This window comes from Epinephelus moara, chromosome 8 (assembly GCF_006386435.1).
Source record: "Epinephelus moara isolate mb chromosome 8, YSFRI_EMoa_1.0, whole genome shotgun sequence".
Lineage (NCBI taxonomy): Eukaryota > Metazoa > Chordata > Actinopteri > Perciformes > Serranidae > Epinephelus > Epinephelus moara.
The window spans coordinates 24665801-24691682 of record NC_065513.1 but is presented as its reverse complement, the minus strand read 5'-3'; the positions used below and the strand labels follow the sequence as shown (position 1 = coordinate 24691682).

Sequence of the window (25882 nt, the reverse complement as noted above, 5' to 3'; positions counted from 1 at the left end):
ACTTGAATCTTTTGCTGGGTTCCATGGGAAAGACAAGACAAGTTTGTTCTTCTAGCACACATGGATGTTCAGACACACAAACCATTGTAATAAAAATTTTGCCAAGGCACGGTATCATTTTTTCTCATCTGCACTGTGTTTTACATCCCCCTGCTATTTTATGCAGCCCAGTTAAAGAGAAGGGAGAAAATTGGAAAAAGGGTGAATCTGAATTATTTCAGAAAATGACAAATATCAGGAACACGTGATATTTCAAATGTTGGATAGATTTATTCAAGTGTTTGGACGTCAGTTGGATAAAATCATTCCTCTCTGTCCTTGGCAGAGACGCAAAAGTTACCACAAAAACATGCGGGACCTGCCAAAAAATGTCTCAGCAAGACAAATTGGGCGCAAATCGAAGATAAGATCACGACTCAGAGAGAACCAGTCTGGATTTGAAGAAAACGAGACCACAGTACAGCTGTGTGAAAGAAAAACGAACCATTAATAACTGTGCCGATCAAGTCCAAGTTTTTCACACATTTCATATTTGGAAATGTCCAAGGTGCAGTTAATCTAAAAATAGACTTGGACACACTTCTCTGTCTATGTGTGTGTGTTTGTCTGTGCATTCATTTAACCTATTTGCAAGTGCAGATGCTGCAGTGTGTACAAGCTGGGCCTTGTAGTCTGTGTTATTGCACTACCCCGGTAACTTTTCCCGGGCCAGCCCGTCATGCCTGAAATCACTGTCACCACACTCTGCATAATACATCACTGTGTGTGTGTGTGTGTGTATATGTGTGGGTGTGTGTCAGCTGAGCCTTTGTCCCTTCACTACTTTTAATAATGGTATTCACTTTCACTTGTAAAATTCCTTCAGACATTTACTGCTTTATTTGTGTAAAGAGTAAAGAGTAAAGAGAGTGTGTTCAGATTCTACTGGTGCTACTAACAGATTCCAGCCGTGTCACCTCCACCTACATCACTCCTGCCTCTTGACCAGCCCCTCTTTTTAGACATGAAATCACACATACGCACACATGCACACAGACACATACACATGTGCAACAATCTCTTATTGATTCAGCATGGTTGGTTGCTCGCTGGTGAGGCTGATGGCATGTCAGGGCACAGCCCTGGAAACATCGGTCAGTGATCTCACTCCAGTAAGAATAGACCGGAGAGATTAAACACAAATGCACAACTGAGAACACTGAACAGCCGCGAGGGCATGGGTGATTTGACAGGAGGTGAAGAAGAGACGGCATCTTCCTCTTCATGACAGATCAATTTACTGTAATGCATAAATGTTAGAGAAACTGTAAAGAGACTCAGAGGAGTGTTAATGTTATAAATGGGGGGACATAAAAACAGAATATACCATTTGAAAGATTTGACAAGAAGATCATACATTTAATAACCCTTTAGCTCTAGTTGTCTTTATCAGGGGAGGAAATGTAGATCAAGATGTCCTGACACTCACAGAATATGTGAATATGATAGATTCAACATCACGCAGAATGTGCTCACATATTAAAATACAGTTGTATCAAAAGCTCTGCAACACATGTTTACAATATTTCCTGCAGAGCTGGATGGCATTTTTGAAAGACGTCTCACTGTTTTCCCTTTAAATTAAAAAGTAATGGTTGGAGAGAGTGGAAACAGAACAGAGATAATAACAGCCCATGAAAGCAGGTTGTCAGTGTTTCTGCATTTCCCAAAAATCCATCAAAAATCAGACTAACACAACAATATATTTTTGCGCACGCAAACCCTGATGATCAAATATAAAAGACAAATAAACTGATTTTTAAATAACTTAAAAAAAAATATGGAAACATGTTTTAGCTCCATCATCGCAGCCACAGCCTGCACTCGGATGTGGTGAGGTATCAAAGCAAAACCAAAATGGCTGTCACCACAAAGGGTGGCTGGAAAAACACAAACTCACAGTTACATGAACAGACCAAGAACTCTGTTATATGATATAAAACCTCCATGAACATGAAACGGTGTAAAAGAAACACAGACACGTACAGCCTGACAGTTAACATGGAACATGCAGGGATACAAATGCAAACGCAGAGAGCAGAGCACATGTTTTATAGCAGCTGCTCTTAAAGTATGAATCAAATTGAAGTGTTGGTCAGAAGAACACACACACACACACACATACATGTACAGGCCAGTAAATGTTTCCATTCGGTGTGCAGGGAGGTAGACGTAATGTCATGTTTGTCACCGTGACACTGTCAGTGTCTTTATTGCATCCACTTACTCTCTGACCCTCACACATTTGAGCTATGGAGAAACATTCCTCTGGCAAAGTGTTTGAAACGGCGTAAAGTCCTGTTGTTCCTCCGCTGTCATCAGCCCCCAACAAAAGCCCCATATTCTAGTGACATATTTTTATCCTTCCCTAATTTCAAAATGAAAATCAAATTTGGTTACTGCTGTTTTAATACCTACAGTACCACGAATGCAGCATTTATTCAAAACACGTTTTCTGAGCCACAGTTGACACAAACGGCTACTTAGGCTTCAGGAAGATCAACCTGGATAGTTAGAACCCTCGTACGTTCTCCCAGAGTCAGGCCAAGTCCCAGCAACATAAAAGGCATTTTAATAAACCAGTAGGTTGCTTGTTTGAAAGCCTAAAATTACCTTTCCCTGGAGAAAAAGCTCTGAAAGCCTCTGAGTTAAAATAAACTCTGGTTCTCATTCACGTTCTAGCGGGCATCTTTTTTTTTCCCTCCCTCTTACCATATGACCCCGACACATTTCCATGTTGGTGTTTCCAGTTTTAGCTGCAGTGTAATCGAGGCTACAGCACACAGGGATGATGGTGACGTATTTGAAATACCTACTTGATACCCTGGCGTTCCTCTTCCTACTCGATGTGCCTCACACTTGTCCGTGTCATTGGTTACGCAAGGGAGATCATTGCTGTCCTCAGATCAGCTTTGATGTCAGTAAATATTTTGTTGTCACCCTGATTGGATACTTGTTGAACTATTTACAGTATAGTGTGTCCATGGAAACCCACAAGCTAGGTGTACTGCTGATATAGTGCTACTGAGACAAAAAACAGATGAGATGTATTGTTTAAAATGATAACAGGAATGTCCTTAACGCCTTAGTAGTTGCTCAGGAGGGATTCCTTTGCTTGTTGAGCGGGGGAGTCTCTGCCTTAGTCTCCCCCATCTGGCAGTAAAGTAAAGTAATTTGATGCATGCTTGTCACCTTTTCTTTTGCCTTTCTTTCTTTTCACTTAAATCCTTACTTTGAACACTGAGATTCTTTTTTTTTTTTTTTTTTTGCTGGGGCATCCACTCCAGAAACTTCTCTTTGATGCTTCACAGGATTTTACACCATAACTTACACCTAACTGCGGCTCTGTCACCAGGGTTCCTCTCCCCTTCCCTTTTATACCACCATGCTGTGGCATCCTCTCACTAACACGATATCTCAGGAATGCCTGGAAGGCATTTCTTTTTGGCACAAATGACCACCTGGACTCAAGGATGAACTGATTAGATTTTGGTGGATAAAGGTCAAGGCCATTGTGACCTCACAAAACAAGTTTCTGGCCATAACTCAAGAAGTCATATACTAATTCTAATTTCACTATATAGGATTCTATATTGAATATAATGATAAAGTGTTGATATTTTATATCCATATGGTCAAAGGTCTTCACTGTGACATCATACTGTTCTGCAAGAACATTTTTCTGAACATTATTTGATGTCATAACATTTGGTCGGATACTAATTTACTAGTTTCCTATTTTAGATGCTAGCGTCTTTGCAGCAACATCCATATTTGTAGTACTGTCTAATGTCATGGCTAAATATGAGTCTGGACAAACATGGATGCAAATTGAAACTTGACTGGTTGGCGAAGGCTTACAATAGTGAGGTGGTAATTCTGGTTCAGTCAGGAACACTTTAGTCAAAGAAAACTTTATTTCCATTTGCAGTGTTATATTTGGCGGCATGGCTCTGTTCTGGGGCCTCTCTGCTTTTCCTCGGGCCTATGCAGAAAGCATCTTCCACGAGCTTACGTGGAAAACCAAAGGCAGAGAGAGCACAAATCTCTGCCCTTCCATGTGCAAACGACAAAAGTCTAAGGCAGAGAGGGCAAACCTCCCTGCCCTTCCATGCACCTACATGGAAAGCTTGAGGCAAGGAGAGCGCCTGGGAACAGAACAGAGCAGCATCAATGACAAACAGAAATGACATTGATAAGTCAGACAGCATGAAAAGGAGGAGCTAGGGTGGAGGCAGGTTGCAAATCAGCTTGCTGAGGAAACAGCAACAGTAGGCAGGCCAGAGCAGTTTAAATAGGGTAACCTGAATGAGATTAACCAATTGGTTGCATAGACAGGAATCATGTGATCTATCAGCTGACTCCCTTCATCAGTCAGCTGCTCCATCAGTTGATTGAGCTGTTTGAGATCAGCTGATATAGCTGGGATGTGAGCTGCGCTTGACATCGTGTCCTGCCTGAACTAACGCTATGCTCAATTTTTAATTCTTTATTTCAAACTGTCAACATAGTATCAGAAGAAACATCAGAATCATGCACATACAAATGAAAAGCAGTGCAAAACAGAAAAAGACAACAAAACCGAAACAAATGTAATGTCAAAGAATAAATGAATAAAACTGGTTGGTTCACATAAAATGTATCATTTCTAGCACACCTGCATAGAAATGTGACACCAAACTGCAGTATATTGAGAAATACAGAAAGTTTCTCTAGAGGCTTAATCAGTGTGTGAACTGCTTTGGCAAGAGCTACAATGTGACATAAGTTTACTCCTAATCCCCTCTTCTTTACTCTGAGTGTGAAACCCTAACCACAATCAGGGCTCTTTAAACATTCCCATCTCAGAGGATTTTATCAGTAAACATTTTTGTCGGCAGATCACAGCCTGGAAGATGTTAAGCTCAGACCTGCTCATCATTCTCCTCCAAAGTTCATCAAACTTTGCTTGAGAGTTACATCTGACTGTGGTACAATAGTTTAATGGCAAGATGCCTATTTTGCTTCAGGTGTTGAAATCATCTCAGATCCTCATGTGTCGACGGAGCAGAACGGCATTATCAGAACACTGTTGGCAAACGACTGAGGAACAAGAGGCAGTGAAGACGAAGCCATGTGCACAAGTAGCTCTCTCTGACTGATGTGTTTTCAGCTACTACAAGGCTGTCGGTTCAAATTTGCAGAGGTGAAGGACATGAACCTCCCTCTGGAAGTTTCAAGAAGGGCTGCTCTGAGAGGAATGCGGGGCGGCTGAGATTCACGCGTCTTCGGTTACTGCACAGCTTACTTAACCTTTACTTTACGTTAACTCTTGTATTTTCCCCTTTATATCACGCTATCATCACGCACTGCTGCAACCATTCATTTGTTCCATGTGTGTATCTCTTTCCTTTATATGAATGACTTAAGAGAAAAGAAGGAAGATTGATCCATAACTGCTGTAAATGATTGTTTTAGTTAATGTTGTATTGAGTAGCGTGCTATTCCATCAATATCCTTTTAAACCAGCCAAATAAAAACACTGTAAACAGCTGAAAAATGATCTGTTATCACCTCTGGCTCACTTCAACAGTGTGGGTAGCTACAGGCATGTTCCTCAGATGACCTTTAGGTGAGCTCATGGCATCAAGAGTATCAAAGACCAAGAGTATCAGATTGATACAAGACTTTATAAGCTAAAAACAGCTGCCTTAAAAAACACACAGGCCACACTTTTTTAACCCTTGCAAGTTAAGTTTCATAGACACACAGATGCAAGGTGACTGTCCTCATGGGCCTCTATGCTGAGAGGTCAAGTGTAGTCATACTTCACCATAACCACAGTTTCTCTGAACCTCAGTAAGATCTTAATATTTTACAGTAAAGCCTGAGCTATTTTACCCACATGGTGTTAGCTAACAGTCATTTAAATCTACTATGAGAATGCATTTTCAGATATCAGAAATTTTAAAGAAAATGTTGGAATGAAAAAGTATTGTGCAGTCATAACTCATGCACTGTCTCTTTCTGCTCTCTCTCTCTCTCTCTCTCTCTCCAGGGCCCCCAGTGTTACAAAATCTCCTCCTCCTGTGGCACCAAAGGTACTGTTACACAGCATGTCACTGAAACGACAGAACATTTTATACACTTCACTGCACAGCCTGTCTATTTGTAGAAACAAAGCAATCATAAAATGTTACTATGTGATGAACACAAGGCATGCCAGGTGACAGATAGATACATTTTTAGATAATGTAATTTGTAATTTCAGAATAATGTAATTGTTTTGTAATCTGTGGAGTTACTTTTGAAGAGGAAAAAGAAACTTGTGACATGAAAAGTTATTAAATCAGTGACTGATTGCATATAATAAAAGAGAAAGGGAAAACTAAATCACCTGGGGTACCAAGTGCTTTAACTACATTTCTGTAGTTACTACACCCTTCTGAAACGATGCCATGCACACAAATTTTGCTGCATGAAAACCACCACTGTCTTGACTTTTAGTAATCATGTTTTTTTATGTTGCTACATGTTTTTTATTTTAAATGACAATTCAATATACTGATGCTTCTCTATTCCCAAAAAGATCATAGATCACATTTACAGGAACTAAACTGATTGATTTTTTCCAGCCATTCTTAAATTGAATCAAACTGTATTGTATGGACAGATTATAAGCTTTGACTCTTAGACTCTGATCACACAGAAAGTGTTTTAGCAGCTGGAGGAGTTTTTGTGTTGCGACGTGCCTCGCGTTTTTGCCGGAGCGCTCTGAGCTCCTTAAGTTAAAAAAACTTCAATTGAGAGCTCAAAAGCGCCTCACATCCTCTCAGCTTTTTTCCCATTGTCCAATCGGATGATTTGAGAGGCGGCCCTCTGTGGTGGTCATAACAACAAGTTAGCAGTTGGTAAACAATGGAGGAGAAGCTGGTGGTAGCGGTTGCTTCATACCCAGAGCTATACAGCCTAATGATAGACAGCAGGTTGTCAGATTGCTCCCAAGTCATCCTAAAATATGCCTGGAAATGGCCGTCATGGATGCGAAGCTCCTGGACCAACTGGTGGTACTCCTGTGATCCACCATCATATTAGGGTCTCATGTACCCACACAGATCTCTGTTTCCCTGTGCCCAACAAACTATTTGCTGACAGCTTCTCATCCTCAACCAGAGCTACAGCAAGTACCCTCTGCCTGTCCATTTTTGTAACAAGCAACTAATGACAATAAAAAAAATGAAGGAAGCGTTTTTTTTTCACTAGTGGCATTTCATTTTAAAAAAAGGTGGTGCGGTGCGTCTCGTGTTTTGCAACCTGTAAAACGCTTTCTGTGTGATCGGAGCTTTATACAGCATAAAGCCTGTGGTACAAACACAAAATACGACCTGAGAGGCATCAGTATAGCGTGTGCTGTGCTGTGATTTGTTTTTCGTTTGTATTTGCATGCTCTTCTCTCATGCCGATAGGACAACAGATCAGACATCATAAAACCAGTGGCCCTCACCCATCCCCCTCCACCATCTCACCCCCACCCTCACTCCTCCAGCCCCTCCACCATCCACTACAACAAGGCCCCCCGACCTTTCGGGTGCTGTGCAGAGAGCGGGTACCCTCCCTCACAGTCACCTTCCACTCCCTTCATCCCATCCCCATCCTCTGCCTTCACTCCTGCCTCCTCCCAAACCAGCTCTCCTCCTCCCCCTCCACCTCCTGTCTCTTACCCATCCTCTTCCTCCTCCTCCTCCCCGCCTGTCCTCGTTGCGCCCCAGCCATCAGTGTATAACACACCGATCAACCTCTACTCCACTGAGAACGCATGTGAGGTGGCCATGGGGCAGAGGCGGGGCCTGTTGGAGAGTCAGGGCGGAGCCTTGCCTTTGCAGTTTAATGGGTGAGTGGCGTTCTCTCCAGCCAATCAAACAAATGAATCACTTTTCTGCATTTTTATCTCCCTACAACTTTCTCCGTCTTGGCTCTGTTCAAGCTGTCGAAAGGACGAGATGCTCCATGACCTCTCAAATGTCTGCTATAAAATTTTTAGTGTTATGTCACAGTTTATGTTTCTGATTGAAAATTGTTTATTCCATGCAGCTCGCCAGACTTGGAATGTTGAAATCTTTTCAAAGTTCTTCCACATCATTAAATCAGACTTACATGTCTGTTTGGTGTTTAGACGAGAAAAACATACTGCTGCACACTGTATCGAGATCTGCGGTTTGACTCAGCAAGACGAGCCTAATTATGATGCCTCCGTTTGTGAGTGTTGTTTATTAGTGTTGAAAAGTGACAGTCACAACTTGGCAACGTGCTGCTGGTTCAGTATAACATACAAACGTCAACAAACGAAAATATATTGCCAGTTCCTTGTGTACTGTGTCATGTTCGAGAACTTTAATTACCAGTCTGGAAACATGGATATGTAAGCAAACTAAAATGGGTTAATGTTTGTTGACTGTAGGAACTTGAGAAGGGAAAGTCTTCATGATAGATATTTAATAGTTGGGTTCTTGTGAGGAGCTCTTGCAGTCTTGTCAAAATAATGGAACATAGGCCTAATGAAACATAACTCATACAAACTGAATGAGAGTAGAACAGACATTGAACTGTTTTCTGAGGTTATTTGACCAGTACAAAACAAAATGGTGATTGTTGTTAGTTTTTTATGGTGACAACACACCTCAGTAGGACCGAAAAATGTGTCACACTTACTAGTTTGAGCACCAATCCTGGTTTCTGTCTTTCACCAAAATAAGACTATTGTCTGCCTTGTTAACACACTTCATTCAAACTCGAGAGAAACTAAATGAAACTTACCAAAACCATTGTGGTCAGTCTTGTTAGTTGTCTAGTTAGCAGGGCTGCCCCGGCTAAGAATTTTCCTAGTCAACCAATAGTCTTCATTTGGGGCCATTAGTCAACTAGTCGCCTGCATGTTTACGATATTTAAAATTCTATGTTTACAATGGTTTGAGTTGAAGGTGTGAGACAGAATAGTACCAGTAACATTGTTAACACTGTGCTACATTACAGAGAAATGCAAAACCGTACTAATGAACCTTCATTAATATAGGCCTATATTTTATCTACAAGTGCACGTCACACACTGAGCGAGCCGCCTGTTAATGACGCTGTGGGCTAATGGGCATGTAGCTACTTCCATGTTTCAGATGATACGTCATGTTTGTAGTCGACCAATGAAGATGAGTTTACATATCACCTTGGGTTCGTCCTTCACCTTCTCAAAATGATCCCACACTTTGGATTTCCTGCCCGACATGTTATTAACTAGCCTGTGGAATACCCGCAGGTACCAGCCCTGTAGATTAGAGGCCATACACATGCCGCGTCTTTACATTACATCATGTTTCAATAAACATGTAATTAATGGCAACAAGAGACAAACAGAGAAAAAACAGTTACAGTAATATTTTTAAAAGTAACCGTGAAAGCAAATTTCCTCTGTAGAAAACATTAAAGAATAGGCCTACATCTGAATCTGACAGATTGCTTATTTGAAATCTACTCCACTGCTCATTTGGTCATTAGGGCAAAATCTCATCTCAGTGAATTCAAGAATTTATACGGAAGTTTACACTGACATTAGCTTGCTACACTGGTTGGCAAAGCTACCCATAGTAATGGCCACTGCTCTGACCATGCTGCTACACTGATTTGAATGGGAATGTCCTTCTACTCTTAATCTGTTCCTATGTCATAAGCTTTTGAAAGGCTGGAAGTTCGGCTTTTTTAACATGAAATTTACATTAAATTTTGTAAAAGATTAGACATAAAATAATTACAAATGTGTATGGACAAAGTAAAACATCCCTAGCATGATGGCTTTTCACTGATATTAACACATATCAACTTACTGCCATGAGATAAATCAAGCAGTTCTCACTCTCCTACTCTTTGTGAGTGCATTTTTGTTGTTTTCTGTTTCCAGTTTTCATGAATCATTCATGATATTCTATTAAAACACGTCTTTGCTTACACCCCTCCTGCTGTATTTTGTATCGAGGTCAGGTGTTTGAAGGCAGCGCAGCATCTAAAACATATTAGCGGTTCCTAGCACTTTAAGATAATAATAACTACTTAGTGCTCACTCAGCGGCTCTCTTTACATAACTCCCACCATCATCTTTTCCCCCCGTCTGTTTCTGTCCCCATCCCCGTCTCTCCTCTCTCCAAAGGCATAGTGAGTATAACTATGCTGTGATGCTATGACTAAGCTGTGTATATATAGCCTGCATCGGTAACCGGATCGGTGTGGCATTCTCTTGTAGCAAATCAGTCAGTCAATGAAGGTTTCAGTCTTGAATCCATGTAGATTTACACATGCGCTGTGTCTCTTCACAGACTAACACACCTTCGTCATGCCACATTTTTCATTCATTCCTTCATTTATTCTCTTAGTGATCCATCTCAAAACAAAACAAGAGGGTGGATGTTTTTGATTTAATGACCTCAAGACACCAACTGGACTGAATATTCTCTTTTTCTGACTCATAATTTCTACATTTCATGTTTACACTCTCTGTGTGCTCTTTTCTGTGGGCAAAACTCTGACTAAAGGATACGTGGTTTCTCTCTCAGTGACACTCAGCAGACACCAGCGATCTGCACAATATAATCTTACAGCCACGCACAGACACACAAGCTGCCTTTCAGTTGGGTACATAGCCTTCCCCAAGTATCTCATATGTCATTTAATATCATGGGATACTTTAATAAAGCAAGATCTGGATCTGCCTTTAGTAGTTTAGGGCTTTGACTTGCTTTCTTCACATGAACTTTTCTGTCTCAATGTTCTTTTCACCTTTTTGAATCCTATTTGCTTTTATTTCCAGTGATGAACTGTTCTGAAACTACAAACAGGGTTCGGTATTGAAAAGTATGGAATTCGATTTGACTAATTTCCAAGACTGGATAAGTAAGGAAAACAGAAAGAGTATGTAAAAATGTTTGTGTTTCCAGGCTATTGCCCATATTCTCATTTTTATTTGAATTATAAAGGCAGCCAGCACAAGTAAACACATTATCTTTTCTGCGTAAGTAAACCTTTATGGCTGCGTTCATCGTCATTTTCATGGACACAGTGAATAAACAGGGCTACACAGATAAGTGAAACCTAAACTGTTTAACTTTTTAAGATTATTTTTTTGGCTTTTTGCCTTTATTTGAAAGGACAGATTAGTTGGGAAAAGAGATGACATGCAGCAGAGGGCTGCAGGTTGGAATCAAACCTGCAACTGCTGCAGCAAGGACATTGCCTTTGCCACAGGATGCCTTCTCTTACCCACTGAGCTACTGGGTGCCCCATTTAACGTTTTTTCAACTCACTTTCGGTTCTTATTTATACTGTAAAAGAGACTAAAATATGTGGGGGCAACAATGATATAGTGTTATTAATTCAATATGTTGAGGGGGGGAAAGAGAGCATATGTAGCAGTGGTTCATTTCCTTGCTCTTTGTGCAGAGATGTTTGACAGTGAAACATCGTCCAACTTCCTGTGTAGGAGTATGGACTGAACAGCTACAGTGAATAAATGCTGTTTTCTGACAGCTGGCTTGACAATGCCAAAAAATTATATAAATAATACAATTTAAACTACTAGCTATTTGTACTTAGATGACACATATGGTCTGGAAAATCCACCAAGAAGTCTGGAAGTATGAGTCTGGAAAAGGGTCATCCACAATAGAGGTTAACATACAGGTTCAGGTTCATACAGTTAGTTTCTTCTGGTATCTGTTAATTCATTTTTTATTTCTTGCTGAAGGGACAAAGTGAGACAGCATGCATGTTTGTCCTTGCATTGTGCTTGCCTGTTTTGCATGCTGTAAATGTGTGCTTCGTTTCAGAGGGGATTTTTGAATGACGGCTTTCAATGGTTTTACCAGAATTTGGACATGTCAGTGTTCTCTGTCTTTCTCTCTTCCTTTCAACCCTTGTTCTTCTGCTTTGCAGACTGGAGCACCTCCTCAAGTCACAAAGTTAGTCTCTGAAGCATGTCAGGTTATGAGTGTTTGACTGCCTGCCTTCTGTTTTTTACTCATTCACCTCTGTCTGTACCTGTGTGTCTACTTTTTCATGGCAGCTGCATGCATATGCTTATGATTTTACTGCAGAGCATGATTCATGGTGGTTATGTTTTATGTTTAGTTAGCTTATTTGTCATGTTTGAATTATGCGAGAACTGCTGCACACATGCATTCAACTAATTAAAATGGAAAGATTTTTGTGAGACACAATGCGCTGAGGCTGGAGCCTGTCCCAGCTGACATTGGGTGAGAGGCAGGGTACACCCTGGACAGGTCGCCAGACTATCACAAGGCTGACACATAGAGACAGACAACCATTCACACTCACATTCACACCTACAGACAATTTAGAGTCACCAATTAACCTGCATGTCTTCGGACTGTGGGAGGAAGCTGGAGTACCCGGAGAACACCCACGCTGACACGGGGAGAACATGCACACACACTCAAACATGCAAACATTATCGGACACTTCCAGTATAACTGTAAGTGTGTTCTCACATAGAGCCGTCAACACTCCCACTCCCACATAGCTGCTGCTGTGACAAGAACGTGTTGAGAGACACTCATAAATCAGTCTATTCAATGTGCTAGGTGAGTGTGTTGGTGTGTGTGTGGGTGTGTGTGTGTGTGTGTGTGTGTGTGTATTTATAGGTGATTTATTGACAGCGGAGACTGAACGGTCTTCAATGCCCCTCTGTGTGTATGTGAGTGTGTTTGCCCTGAGAGTTGATTTAGTGACAGCCAATTAGTAACGAACCTGTCAGCACTCTGTTGCCAAGGCACGCTGTGGATTCGCACATATTTACTGTTCATGCACTCACAAAAACACACACCACAGTGTTAAATTATAATCATGCTGCAATCAAATTTTCCTTTACCATTTATAAAATTCTCCCTCTGTTTTTTTTTCTTTCCAAACTCCAAATTGTCCATGGCTTTACCTTTATAGAAACGCAGACAGTCCAGCAGCCCCACCGTGTGGCTGAAAACAGAACTGACTTGTCTCCATGGATATTTTGGCTCCATGTTTTGCATGCTTGGGTGTTGTGGCATATGGTTTTCCATCTATATTCTACTACCTTTAAACAAGAATTTCATTAATTCTTCAAACTTGTATCTCTTCCTCTACTTTACTCCCCTTTTAGTGGACCTCACAGTATTCTGAAGTAAGTCTTTGTCTCTTTATGTCTGTTATGAATGTTGTTGTTCTACTTTCCTCTGCCTTTATTCAGTCTGTTTCCTTTTTCCTCTGTCTTGCTTTTTCTGTCATTGGTTTTCAAGAAAACCTCAGCCACCAAGGTATCAGATTGGTTCAGATCTTTAACAAAGTGCCGTGGGATTTCCCCCATTTTTCATCTAATAAATCTAATAAACATCGTAGGTGATTTTTTTCAGCAGTGTGCCACATTTCCACCTCATGTAACCTGCAGTCTAAAAATATTGATAATGCCATTCCTCTAACTGCTTTATTGTGTGGTAAATAATGTGAATACATGTACATCAGTTTAAATCCTTAAAATGATCCTAAAATGACTAAACGGCTTTGTCTCACAGCCCACTCTGACGGACAGAGCTTACTTACAGTAGTCGAGTATAAAATGTTTCATTGGATCCCGCAACATTAAAAGTTTTACATTTCACTTTAATAACCTCTAAGGAAATTACATCAGTCTCCATCTTTATTACTTTCAAAGTATATTTGCTGATGTCATCCATCCTCTTCTACCCCGTCCTTCCAGAGTTCCCAGGAAGCACGTTGTGGACACAGACATCCATTTTTACCATGTGCCCACTCATGCTGATGCCAGCAGGAAGCGCATAATGGAGGATACAGAGGACTGGCGCCCTCGCACCGGCACCACCCAGTCCAGATCTTTCAGGATTCTGGCTCAGATCACCGGTACCGAGCGTGGTACGTTACTGACACAGTAATGATCTTTGCAAAGTCATCACAGTCGTGCACCTGAACACATCTGAGCACAGGGCTCCATAGAGCAAACAAACATTGCGAAACCACTGTAACATTTATTTCTGAATCAAAAGATCAATAAAGCGCTTTCAGATTAATTATAAATAAAAGCTAAAGACCACATTACTTTTATTGTATTGTTATGTAATGGGCTTTCTGTTCTTTCGCTTGCAGCTCAAGATGAGGAAGCTGACGCAGCCAAGAAGTCAAAGTAAGTGCTCCGAAACTGCTGACTGTGGTTTTAACAGTGCCAGGCTCCCTATCATCGGCTTTGTTTGTTGCTGTTTGTATAAGTGCATTGTGTGGAGTAACAATACATTTCATGCTGTTATATGATTGAACCAACACAGTCAGGTAACTCTAACATGTAAAGGAAGAGCACCAGTAAATGGAGCAGCAGTAAATCTGACTGCAGATCACTGTGGCACAGTTCTGGCAATTGTACTGATGCTGTGTTCTTCCTGTCTAGACGGCAGAGAAAGGATCACATTTGAGCCATTAAATCAAAAGCCAGACCTCTGTGCGCTGTGCAGTGTCCATATTTTTAGTCACTCCAAAAGTTCAGAAAGCACTTTTGATTAAATTCCCCTCTGAGATTGCTGGAAGTTGATTTTAAACGCTGTCATGTTGGTAGCTGGAAGTGTTCTCACCTGTGTTATGGTTTGTGCGTTTGGTTGTGAGTGTGACAGCCTTGCAGTGCTGCATGCTGTTATAACCTGTTGTGTCATTGACAAGTCATGGCTAGACCGCTGGTGTTGTTCTCAGTGTGGTGTGATCCATCGGCTGTCCATTGCTCTCGGTTGGTTTGTGGCAAAACATGTGATCACCATGTGTCTGTGATCACCTGTGTTAACATGTGTACACTCCCACTGTCTGTGGGTGTTGGTGTGTGGCTTCATGGTTGAAATAATTCATCATTGCAGTCCATACCGGCCGCGACTCATGGGCTGCATTTTGACCTCCTGACACAGGAGTTCACTGTTCTCCGGATGTCTGTATTGATCTCTGTCATTTCCTATTCTGATGATGACAGCGAAACTGCACGTCTCCACTCCATCAATCGTTCTGTGTGTATCATCAGCTTTGTGTTTGCTGCAACAGCTCTTACCGTATCATCAGGCTTTTCTTGTGGCATGGCTGACAGTGTATCTCATTGCATATTGCAGGGCGACTACTATGTTTTTCCTAAATTCTTCTTTTTCCTCTTGTGTGGTGTTTTTCTCTTCCTGTGATGGCAGAACGAACAAGACCACCACTCGGATGGTGATTGGTCCTAAGTACCACGAGCTGAGAGACTGGCACCATGGAGTGTCTGCTCGCACCCTCAATGTCCAGTAGACTGTGTGTGTGTGTCTATGTGTGAGTGTGTCTGTTGGTGTCTGTGGGTGTGATTGTCTACCTGTGTGTGTGTGTGTGTGTGTGTGTGTGTGTGTGTGTGTGTGTGTGTGTGCACAATGTGTTTGACGTCTGTAGGTGGAACTGGAATAAAAGGTTGTGGACTGGTGGAAATAAAGCAAAGAAAACTGGAGTGAAAGCTTTCAAAGGAACTGTCGGAGTTTCTGTGTGTGTGTGTGTGTGTGTGTGTGTGTGTGTGTGTGTGTGTGTGTGTGTGTGTGTGTGCGTGTGCGTGTGTGTGTGGGCTTGTCCTTCACTGTTACTTTATGTGGCTACGCTACGCTGGCCTCATTCAGACCTTTAACTAAGTGTTGCTTACATGCTCCGCGACTCCACTGACTCCAACCCAACACATTCTCACTTCGACCTCGTCACACATAAGCGTTTGGTCATGGACTTCCCACGTCCAGAAAGGTATCCTAGGTACGTTGTTGACGTTCTGGGACACTGTGTCAAGTTCTGCCTGTTACATGTATTGCCTTCTTTCAAAATATACTTCTGTTTTCACAGGAAATTTACCGTTTACATACAGTCTCTTTCAAAATAAAAGCACAATGTCGGTTTTTTTTTCCTTCAACAGCAAAAATACGTGGTTAGGTTTAGGAAAAATTAACAGGGTTTGGCTTTAGAATCTTATGGGAGGCAAACACCGCTCTCTCGGGTGAAAGTCAGTGTTTTTTGGACCCATTACCAGCCCCAGTCGGACTTTTGCCACCTTAACTTTCATCCTTGTTCTGCCGCGTTTACCCCTGACGCTGCAACTGGCCGCGTATCATGTGTTAAAAGACACCTTCTTTTTGTTGGTTTCTGACGCCACAAGTCACTGCCCAAGCGCCAAATTTCAACGACTTAGGAGTGAGACTGGGCTCTCCAACCCTAAAAGTATATTGCTGATGTGTAAATACTCACTTTTATTATTGCGTTCGCCTCATGATACCTCATGACTTTGGGTTTGGTTAAAGCATTTGGATGCTCCTTTTTCATGTGTCCCTAAGTCAGATACAGGTCTGATTTTCTTTCTGCAATGCGACCTCTGAGTCTGAACAGTCATATTGTTAGTAATGGGACTTTTATGCTACACTAGATCGGCGTTCGTCACAATTCTGTGCTAGCAGGAGTCACTTGGTAAATACAAACACATTATCAGCATTAGACATCCTGAAATTCTGGATGAAAGCTGTTTCAGTGAAGCCATTCACGTCATGATTTCTCCACTCCTACCTCCGACTCCACATCCACACACATCTCCGTTCAGAAGTGGCAGCCATTGCTCCTCAGAAAGCCATAATTAAATACTTAGCTCTCTTTCTCCTCATCCTTGTCCTTGTTATCATCTGCTTAGGCTGGCTCACGCTGCACATTTACTCACCCTAAACACTGACTTTAGTGGCCTCCATGTTTACTTCTAGCATGTTGTGTGTAACGTCTTTATAATTGTTCTTTTGCGCAAGCCGGTCAGTCCAGAACCGTGACCAGCTCACTAAAGTCTGATCTGAGTATTAAATCCAAATTGAGTACTAAGGCTTGCATCAAATAGTCCTAACAAATGAAAACATGCAGCTGTCAGTCTGTATCTCTGCCTATCTCAGACTTCACTACACTACATATAGTCTTCACGACAGCACACACAGTACAGATACTGACTTTACATACTGCATATTGTATGTGCTGGCAGTGATAGAGACAGCACACAGGACCAGTTCCTACGGTAATGAGAAAAGGCGAGCAGCTCAGGTGGCCTGCTGAGAGTTGTACCGACAACATTTTATGAATCATTCATTCTGTGTTCATTCTTAAACATAGAACAACATGATGACACTCGGAAATCACAGGAATTCAAATGTATAACCAGACGAACCCGAGAGCCTGTTCTGTAAGTCTGCATACAGCTAATGAGAAAGACATGACTGACAAAACTGTCCCACTCCTCAGAAAAACACGTCATTACTACACCGTTGTTGTCTCATTGTCTTCTGTGATGTGGCCAAAGGGGAAAGTGTTTGGTTTGGAGGAGGGAGTCTTTTTCTGAGATCACTGAAAATAGCAAATTTGGGCTTAATCTGCATGAGAGTGCACCCAGTGCCTTAGACAGCTATGTATGTTCCTTCCTGTTACTTGGACTGTTGTGTAACTAAATGTTACGGAAGACACTTCAAACCTATTTAAAGGCTTTAATGGCTTGTTTACATCTGTTGTATCCGCTAGCATTGGAACTCTTTTATAGAAACTGTCTTGAAATATGGTGGCATCTGAAAAGTGGGAATAGATTTCAACTTGTCGTGTGTGTATGTACAGTATATATAAACCAATAGCTTATATGCTCTGCTGCTTGGATGATACCAGACTGTGTAGATCGATGCTGGAAGACATTTGAATGGTAAAAGTAGGGCTGTACCGAATATTTCAAAGCTTTGAGGCCTCAAATTCTGAATTAACGTTTGAATGTGCTGCACAGTTTTTCTCTTTAAACCCAGGTATTTCTGCACAATTACAGATAAAGATTAGCTTCACTAATATTAGTAGTATTATTGTATTTGTAGAATTAGATTCCAGTGGTGGCTGCGTAGGATTGTTTCCAACTCGTGTGAGTGTTGTGAAGTCCAGAAGTCCAAATGTATTGAAAATAGATAGATGTAATCATATCCAAAATTCACAACATATTTGTATCTAATGAAATATTTCTCTTCATTCTACAGTAGGCTCCTTTGTGACATTGTTATTGTGGTTACAGGCCCCATCTTTGGCACAATGAGTGACTGCTAGTCACACTGTATTTCTGCACCGAGCTGTTCAAATGAGCAGAAAAAAATGCAAACACTTTAATTTAAATGCATTTCGGTAACCGCCTATCATGTTAGAGGTCATGGGGGGCGGGAGCCTATCCCAGCTGACATTGGGCAAGAGGCAGGGTACATCCTGGACAGGTCACCAGACTATCACAGGGCTGACACATAGAGACAGACAACCATTCACACTCACATTCACACCTACAGACAATTTAGAGTCACCAATTAACCTGCATGTCTTTGGACTGTGGGAGGAAGCTGGAGTACCTGGAGAATACCCACGCTGACACAGGGAGAACATGCAAACTCCACACAGAAGGGCTCCCACATCGTGGGGTTTGAGCCCCCCAGCCCCGGATTTGCACCAGGAACCCTCTTGCTGTGAGGCAACAATGCTAACCACTGCAGCACCGTGCCGCCTGTGCTTTTATTATTTCATCATAATTTTTTGCCCTTATTGGATTAGCCCACTGCCTACATGTATTTATACTGACATAACCGATGACTTATATTCATAAAGAAAGTTGATTTTAAAAAAAAGACTAATTCATTTAATTTGAAAATGATGACAGACATGTGCAGCTTCATTTGAAAACCTCACTAAAAGCTTTAAATGGAAAACAAATAGCATTCGGTACAGCCCTAGGTAAAAGGTATATGCAAGTACAGGAAGGCTCCTGTCAGTGAGGAGGTGGTTCAGCTTTGATGGTGTGCAAAGTGACTGTATAAATGCTATAATGGCTTGTAATGCGAAGGTATTATTTCGAGGGCCTTGCTATGTAAAATAATTCTCCAGTGCCTTTACATTTATTTCATCCCTAATGTTTACTTACTGCTGATTGTTCTCACTTTAATAAGAGTTTGTTCTCTGTAGATCGTAATGGTGTTGCAGTTTGAAAACAGTGGCTGAAATTTATTTTGTGTGTTTTGCGTTTGGAAAAAAAAATATCATTCTATATTGTAGCTAATAAAGTGATTACGTTTTTTTCTTGTTTCCTTTTTTCTCTGTCTCTGGTGTCCCTTTCCTTCTTTCCTATCTCCCCTTCTTCCTTAGTTCCTCCACTTTTTGCTCTTCTAGTTGTCTCACTAAATCTGAGACACTCAGTGGGAAGGTCAGGTATTTATTCAGCCGTCATGTATCCTCTTCACCTGTCACGTTAAATTGTCCCGCAACACAGTAGTCACTATGTATAAAATGGCAGTCGAATAAAAGCTCACAGGGACTAACTAACCACATCCAGTCTGTAGTGTACAAGTGTTTAATAATTTGATGTGTGACACAACAAACGTTAATAATGCACTGGGATTTTGCAAGCTACAACACTGATTTCACACACAAGCACATTTCCTGATCTTTTCCACATCTCCACTATAACAAACTTCATCATCAGCCCAAATTATATATTTGAAATGCATTGACTGCTATCTGTTATCTGCCAGTGACAGATCTGCAACGCATCAATCCTCTGACCAAGTATTGGCTTCACTCTCAGCCTTCAGTAGACTGAATGATGCAGGAGCCACATCTGATCACATTGACCAACCAAGGCCACAAGCATCAGGCTCATCAGCTAATCATAAATGGCCAGAAGAGGGCGCTACAGTCCCCGACTATGTCCTCATTCCCAAACCTGGCAGCCTCTTTGAACCTCAGCATGAAGAGAACAATACGTCATCTGCAGCACCCCTTCACTTGGTTGCCGTCCCAATGATGTATTCGAGTTCTGTCGACATGTTTTGTCAAATACACCCGACCCATTTGTCTAACATGAACTATCCATTAGCTCCAGTGCTGGTGCCATTAACATACACAAGTTCAGTCCCAAGCCAGATCCCATCATCTCATGCCCAGAGGCCAGATGACACTTCCCTTGATGCAGTGTTTATGCCAGCCAACATCCCACAGTTTCTTGGATCGAATCCTGTTTATACCCAAACTCCAGCATCTTGTTTATCTGTTTCTAGTATATTACCTGCTCAAGGGTTATACTTGTCACATGGTGGCGACCTCTCATTAGTCCAAAACCAAGCACCGGAGGCTTTGTCTGATCCTGTCCCAGCTGCTGCAGATAGTACAGCTACAGAGCCGGCGAGCTTTCAACTGCCCACAGCTGAGAGGTACATTTAGCTTTGGATGTTTTATAAAAGCTCACAGGATAAAATGCATAACAAGTCCAAAACTATAATCTTCTCCTTTACTTCTGGTACCTTGGCCTAGCAGTTTCCCTGTGGCACCACTAGAGGGCAGCAAAGGCCCAGAAAAGTTGGAGTCCAGCAGGCGTTTGACTGATGATGATGAGGATGACCACAGATTGTATAGACAAGCTACCGCACAAACTCCATCTGACCTTTCTCCTCAACACAGGTGCTGCACAACAATTCTAAACTTGATGCACATCAAAGAAACTTTTCAGTGACAGGTCATTAAATTGCTTCTACTATCTGTCCAATCTGTTATGTCTGTCCCCTCAGTTTCAAAGTCCAGGTCAATACTGATCGAGCACATATATCAGCACGTCATCATGCACTTTCTACCAAACCAGTAAGGTACAGTGTTAGAAAGTTTACTTACATGTTGCAGGAACAACAAATTAGTTCACTTTATTAATAGAAACAATCCGACACGCTCATTGAAACAAAGTAGTTGTGATTGTTTTCTTTGGAGACATTTAATATCACTGTGGTTGTTTATTTGTGACTAGGAGAGAGCTCCTGTCAAGTCCTCTAGACTTCCTTCCCAGAGCAGCTCCCTGTCCCCCTCCTCTCACCCCTAGTGCCCCCAAACAGCTCACACAAAATACACAGCACCGCAATCCAGAGCAAGCGAGGTAAACAGAGTGTACCAGTGTTGTGTGTGTGTGTGTATGCTTTACCATGAAAGTATCCGTCTGTATCCCCCTGCCAGTGACCTCTATCTTCAGGCTTTAAATTGACTACTTCTAAGACCTTTTTCTGTCTCACAATCGACATCATGGCTCTGTCACAACTTCCCTTTCATCATCTGCCTCCTCTCTTCCTCAATGTGCCATCACCTTGTCAGAAAAACTTATCAGAGCAGTCCGTGGCCTCCTGAGAAGGCAGTGTCACAGTCCTTATTGGATGCCCTGCTCATCACTCCAATAAGTCAAGCTCCGCCGCTACGCTTGAGGAAGAAGAAGCGTCGTAGCGTCAGTGAGCTGCACCTGCCCAAGAACAAGAGGTAGACGGGCAAACCTGGACAAAACTAGATTTTACTGTGTAACTACTGTGTCTGCTGCTTGAAAACTGAAAAGGACTGAGCACAGTCACTATTAATCTGCTTTCTTATGTTGTCATTGTTTTGGCTTCAACTTAAAGGGGAGCTACACCAATTTAAAATTCAAACATGTTATACCCGTAGGTAAAAGACGGCCAAAGCACATTACTAAACATGAACAACTCTCTCCCATATCCAAAACTAGATTGCTAAACCTCAAATTTGTGATATCATAAAGCGTAAAGTCTGCAGCTGCTCCATAGACAATGAATTGAAAGACATTATAGTTGACACTGAGAGCTGCCAGGGGAGCGTTCTGAGTATATGGGTACATTTTCAGTTTCAGAGCTGAGAACACTACAATAGAATAAAGCTCATTTGGGTATTAAAAAAGAAAACAAACATTCTGTGGATCCATAAAATCAGACTCCCACTCATTGCCTTGTGACAATACAAGTTTGAGACCTACTCCTCTGGAGTATGGCTTTGAAAGAGAGTGGGGGAGCGCGGGTATGACCTAACGGAGGGTACATTGTAACATGGATAGAAAGAAACGATCTTTTCGTGCTTCCAGCCAGTTGACCACAATATCACCAAACAGTGACCCACAAAAGACCCACAACAAAGAGTGTTTTTGGGCAGCATAAGTAAATTTCTTTGGCATACTTGTTTTTCGATTGCTGAGCTGTCTGTGTATGTCAGCGAATCCAACCATAGATCATCTTAACAACTGTTGCCTGAAACACAACACCATTTTGAGCCATGTAACCAACTTCTAGCAAGTGTTGGTTAGTTGGCCTGATAAAATGTCCACCCAGCGGGGTTAGTTGTAACGTGGTGTTTCACAGTCTTGTCAATAGTCAGAAATTCAACACTCATATTTTGACAAGTGGATCTAGGTTACCCAATCCATGTACATCTATTTGTCGAACCACTGAATATGGATGGTAGACTAACAGACGGATGGATACCTGTACGGATACCTATCCTTCCCTTAATGTAGATGGAGACCCATAGTATATAGATAAAATTGTATTGAATTAATTACAAAAAATAATTAATCTCAAACAGTTTTAGTGACATTCAGCCCAAACTAAAATATGTTAGGTTGTGCCTCGCTCTCCCCTAGTTTGTGTTTACGAATACTTTCCTAGGCCATGGAAATTATGGAAAGTTGTTAATTTAGGTGGTGCTCCCCTTTAAGTACAGTTTGTCCAGGTCTAAGTCCTGAAAAGAGTAGCATTAATATAGTTATCTTCCACTAAATAATGTGATATAACATGTGGAGACTCTCACTGTGTGTACCAATGTAACGTGATGCATGAAGCTAGCACTCAAACTTACTTTAACAAGGCAAGCAACTAGGATAGAAAATGTTATATGTTATATTTGTTGTACAGTTTGACTAATATACTTAATATATATTTTTAAATGTTAGACCTATAGCTATTTTTAACACATGGTGTAAACGGCCCTTGAGTCCACTGAACATGCCATTCATTGCCGTGAAAAAGCTATGTTTGGTCGGAGCATGCCAGCACCAGAAGACACAGTCCATATGTCTCTGTGGAGACAACTCATACCAACTATGACATTCTGTGGTCGCTGTGAAACAACTTGGCAGCTTCTCACACAGATCCGTCATTGGCTAGTGGACACAACTGTACACATATAAACCGTGAAGTATGAAAAGTGTGTGTGTGTGAGGGAGAGAGTTTGACTGGGTGTCTGTATGGATGGACGTCTTTGTCATTGTGTGTGTGAATGCACACGCGTGGATGGTATCGTGTGTGAGGATTGAATTTGATCCAAAGAATATCACAGGGCTGAATTATAGACCATCTGTTGTGTGGTGGAGAGAGCTGCTGGACAGCAGTCAGCTATGTTAATGGACCATTTGTTCAGTGTTCAAACCAAACCAACACATTTATGAGATGCATAATACAAGCTCTCGTCGGAGCTACAGTACACAAGGGGTTACTTAACATATGTAAACAGTTGGGGGACTGAAATGTACCTTTTTTCACCCTCATTATCGCTTAATACCAGCAAACAAAAAGTTGAATTATTAGGCAGCATGCAGCGCTGAAAATAGACTTCGGATTAGATAAACATGGAACAACAGAGACGCACAGCAAGGCCACTGACAGGGAAATGATACATGATTTTAAAATTCAAGCTTGCACTGTACTGATGTAAAAAAGAAATCTGAGACAGAGCAGAGAGGAGAGATGGAGAGAAGAAAATAAATGAATCCCTCCTTCCTCCCATCCCTCTTTAATTATCCCTTTAGTTAACAAGGTTCATATGTGGCCCAGTACGTCCAGATGGTCCTCACTCTAACTGGCTACTATTGAATCAAAACAGCGGGGCCTCCATAATTCAACCAATCACAGTCTTGCAGAATACAATTAGGTCCCTATGTAATTGGCCTGATTGGTGGAGAATATTAACGAGCTGTGCCGTAATTGGCTCTAATGAATGAAGGACTGGGGAGCATCTTATTTCCTGCTCTACTTGTCACCTGTTGTTAGCCAATTCCCAAAGCTAATGTGAATGAATGTGGTTAGCTTGTTCGCCGAGATAATTTGAATAGATGGCACTATGGCCTTTAATCTCACACAGCGTTATAGCTTAATGGCATAATGAAGATGAGGTCCTTCCTGTTCTTACAGGACCACTCAGCTTGATAACTTGACGTCAGCTGAGGCTCTTGTTTCTGTTTTAATATAGAGAAAACAGCAAATGTATTTTGGTTAATTAGCCATAGTGCTTACTACCTTCATGGTTACTTATGGTAGTGATTTGCCAAGTTGGGGGTCACTCACTGGCTGAACTGCTCACATTTAATGTCCACAGTGAGGTCATAAGGGACTGCAAGTAGATACTGATTTGTGTTAAGGGGTCACAAGCTGAAAACACTGAGAACTATCCACTTGTGAAGTTAATCCCACCTGTTCATTTTAAGATTAAGGGGAGACACTACAGGGAAAAACATTTTATTTTTTTATGCACTGGGCGATTTTGAGGGCGGCATGCAGTGGTTAGCATTGTCGCCTCACAGCAAGATGGTTCCCGGTTCAGACCTGGGGTGTGGGAACCCTCCTGTATGGAGTTTGCATGTTCTCCCCATTTCAGCGTGGGTTTTCTCCAGGTACTCCAGCTTCCTCCCACAGTCCAAAGACATGCAGGTTAACTGGTGACTCTAAACTGTCCGTGGGTGTGAATGTGAGTGTGAATGGTTGTCTGTCTCTATGTGTCAGCCCTGTGATAGTCTGAAGGGTGTAACCTGGCTCTCGCCCAATGTCAGCTGAGATAGGCTCCAGCACACCCATGACCCCTGACAGGATAAGCGATTACAGAAAAATGAATGAACGAAAAGGAAAATGAAAGGTCAGTTTTAAGATTTTTGGCTATTTTGCTAGTTGTGTCTTCTTTCAGACTAATGGACAGAAAATGTTCAAAATACACATTTAGGTATTTATTGTAGTTCACATTACCATTCTGGAAATGTATGAACAAAGTGCATATTAAATCAGATAATGCCATTTTAGCCTCATTTAAATTTCTCAAAACTTGTAATTCCAAAAATAATAGTCTTAATGTAAGCAATCAACTCGAAATTAGTTTTTTCTCAAACTCTGAGCCAAAAATCTCTACTTCAGCAGCACTTGCATACACCAAACATTTCAGTTTTATTCCTATCTATATTCAGAAGGTTTTTACTGAGAGGTTTGTTCATATATTATTCATAGCCTGATTTATATAACATGTTATCCCTAAAAATGTGGCAAAACTGATTTTTATAGCTGTTGACAGTAATTTTCATAGAGTGATAAAAAGAGATATCCAAGATTCCCTCTTTAAAAACCCTTGACTCTAGTACAGAGGTTCCCAGCTGTTTCAGCCATAGGGTCCAGCTTTCTCCTTCGTCATTAGTTCAAGTTCAATTTATTCAGTTTCATTCACTGTACTTAAAAATGACAGCAAAATTTGTTTTGTTTTTTTACAAACTTGGCATGTTTGCGATCCATTTAGAATAGATCCATAACCCCCTTTTGGACCACGACCCACCAGTTGGGAACCACTGCTCTAGTATGTCAACATAATGAAACAAGAATTTTGAATTTGGCTTTGTCCAATGTTCAGATTTATATCCAGGAAATGTATGTATATCTGTACATGTTTTAATAAAATAATGCATCTTTTGCATATTTAAATATAAATATTAATAGAAAATTTAAACTTGTAATACAAAACAATAATTGTCCCAGTGGAAATAATCAACTTGGGAAGTTTCATGATGATATCTAGGATATCTAGTTTTTACCCTGTTCGCCTGTAGTGTCTCCCCTACTTAAAGGAATAATCAGATTCTTTTGGATACTTATGAATATTACAGAATTGGAACAAATGAAAGTTCAATAAATAA

General features: G+C 41.3%; 1 protein-coding gene across 4 annotated transcripts in view; it reads left to right on the top strand.

Annotated features, from left to right (window-relative positions):
- pdlim5a (PDZ and LIM domain 5a) overlaps positions 1–25882 on the top strand; it is an 82947-nt gene that overhangs the window by 42551 nt on the left and 14514 nt on the right. Inside the window, exons 4-14 of one of the 4 annotated variants that reach the window (XM_050050560.1) lie at positions 6077–6119; positions 7485–7909; positions 13211–13231; positions 13805–13977; positions 14209–14245; positions 19270–19332; positions 19656–20333; positions 20434–20580; positions 20688–20762; positions 20918–21043; positions 21256–21414. In XM_050050560.1, the coding sequence (XP_049906517.1) occupies positions 6077–6119; positions 7485–7909; positions 13211–13231; positions 13805–13977; positions 14209–14245; positions 19270–19332; positions 19656–20333; positions 20434–20580; positions 20688–20762; positions 20918–21043; positions 21256–21414 (1947 nt within the window). Of the gene's footprint in view, positions 1–6076; positions 6120–7484; positions 7910–11988; positions 12015–13210; positions 13232–13804; positions 13978–14208; positions 14246–19269; positions 19333–19655; positions 20334–20433; positions 20581–20687; positions 20763–20917; positions 21044–21255; positions 21415–25882 lie in introns of all 4 variants that reach the window. The other 3 variants (XM_050050564.1, XM_050050561.1, XM_050050562.1) reach the window with 3 other exon arrangements.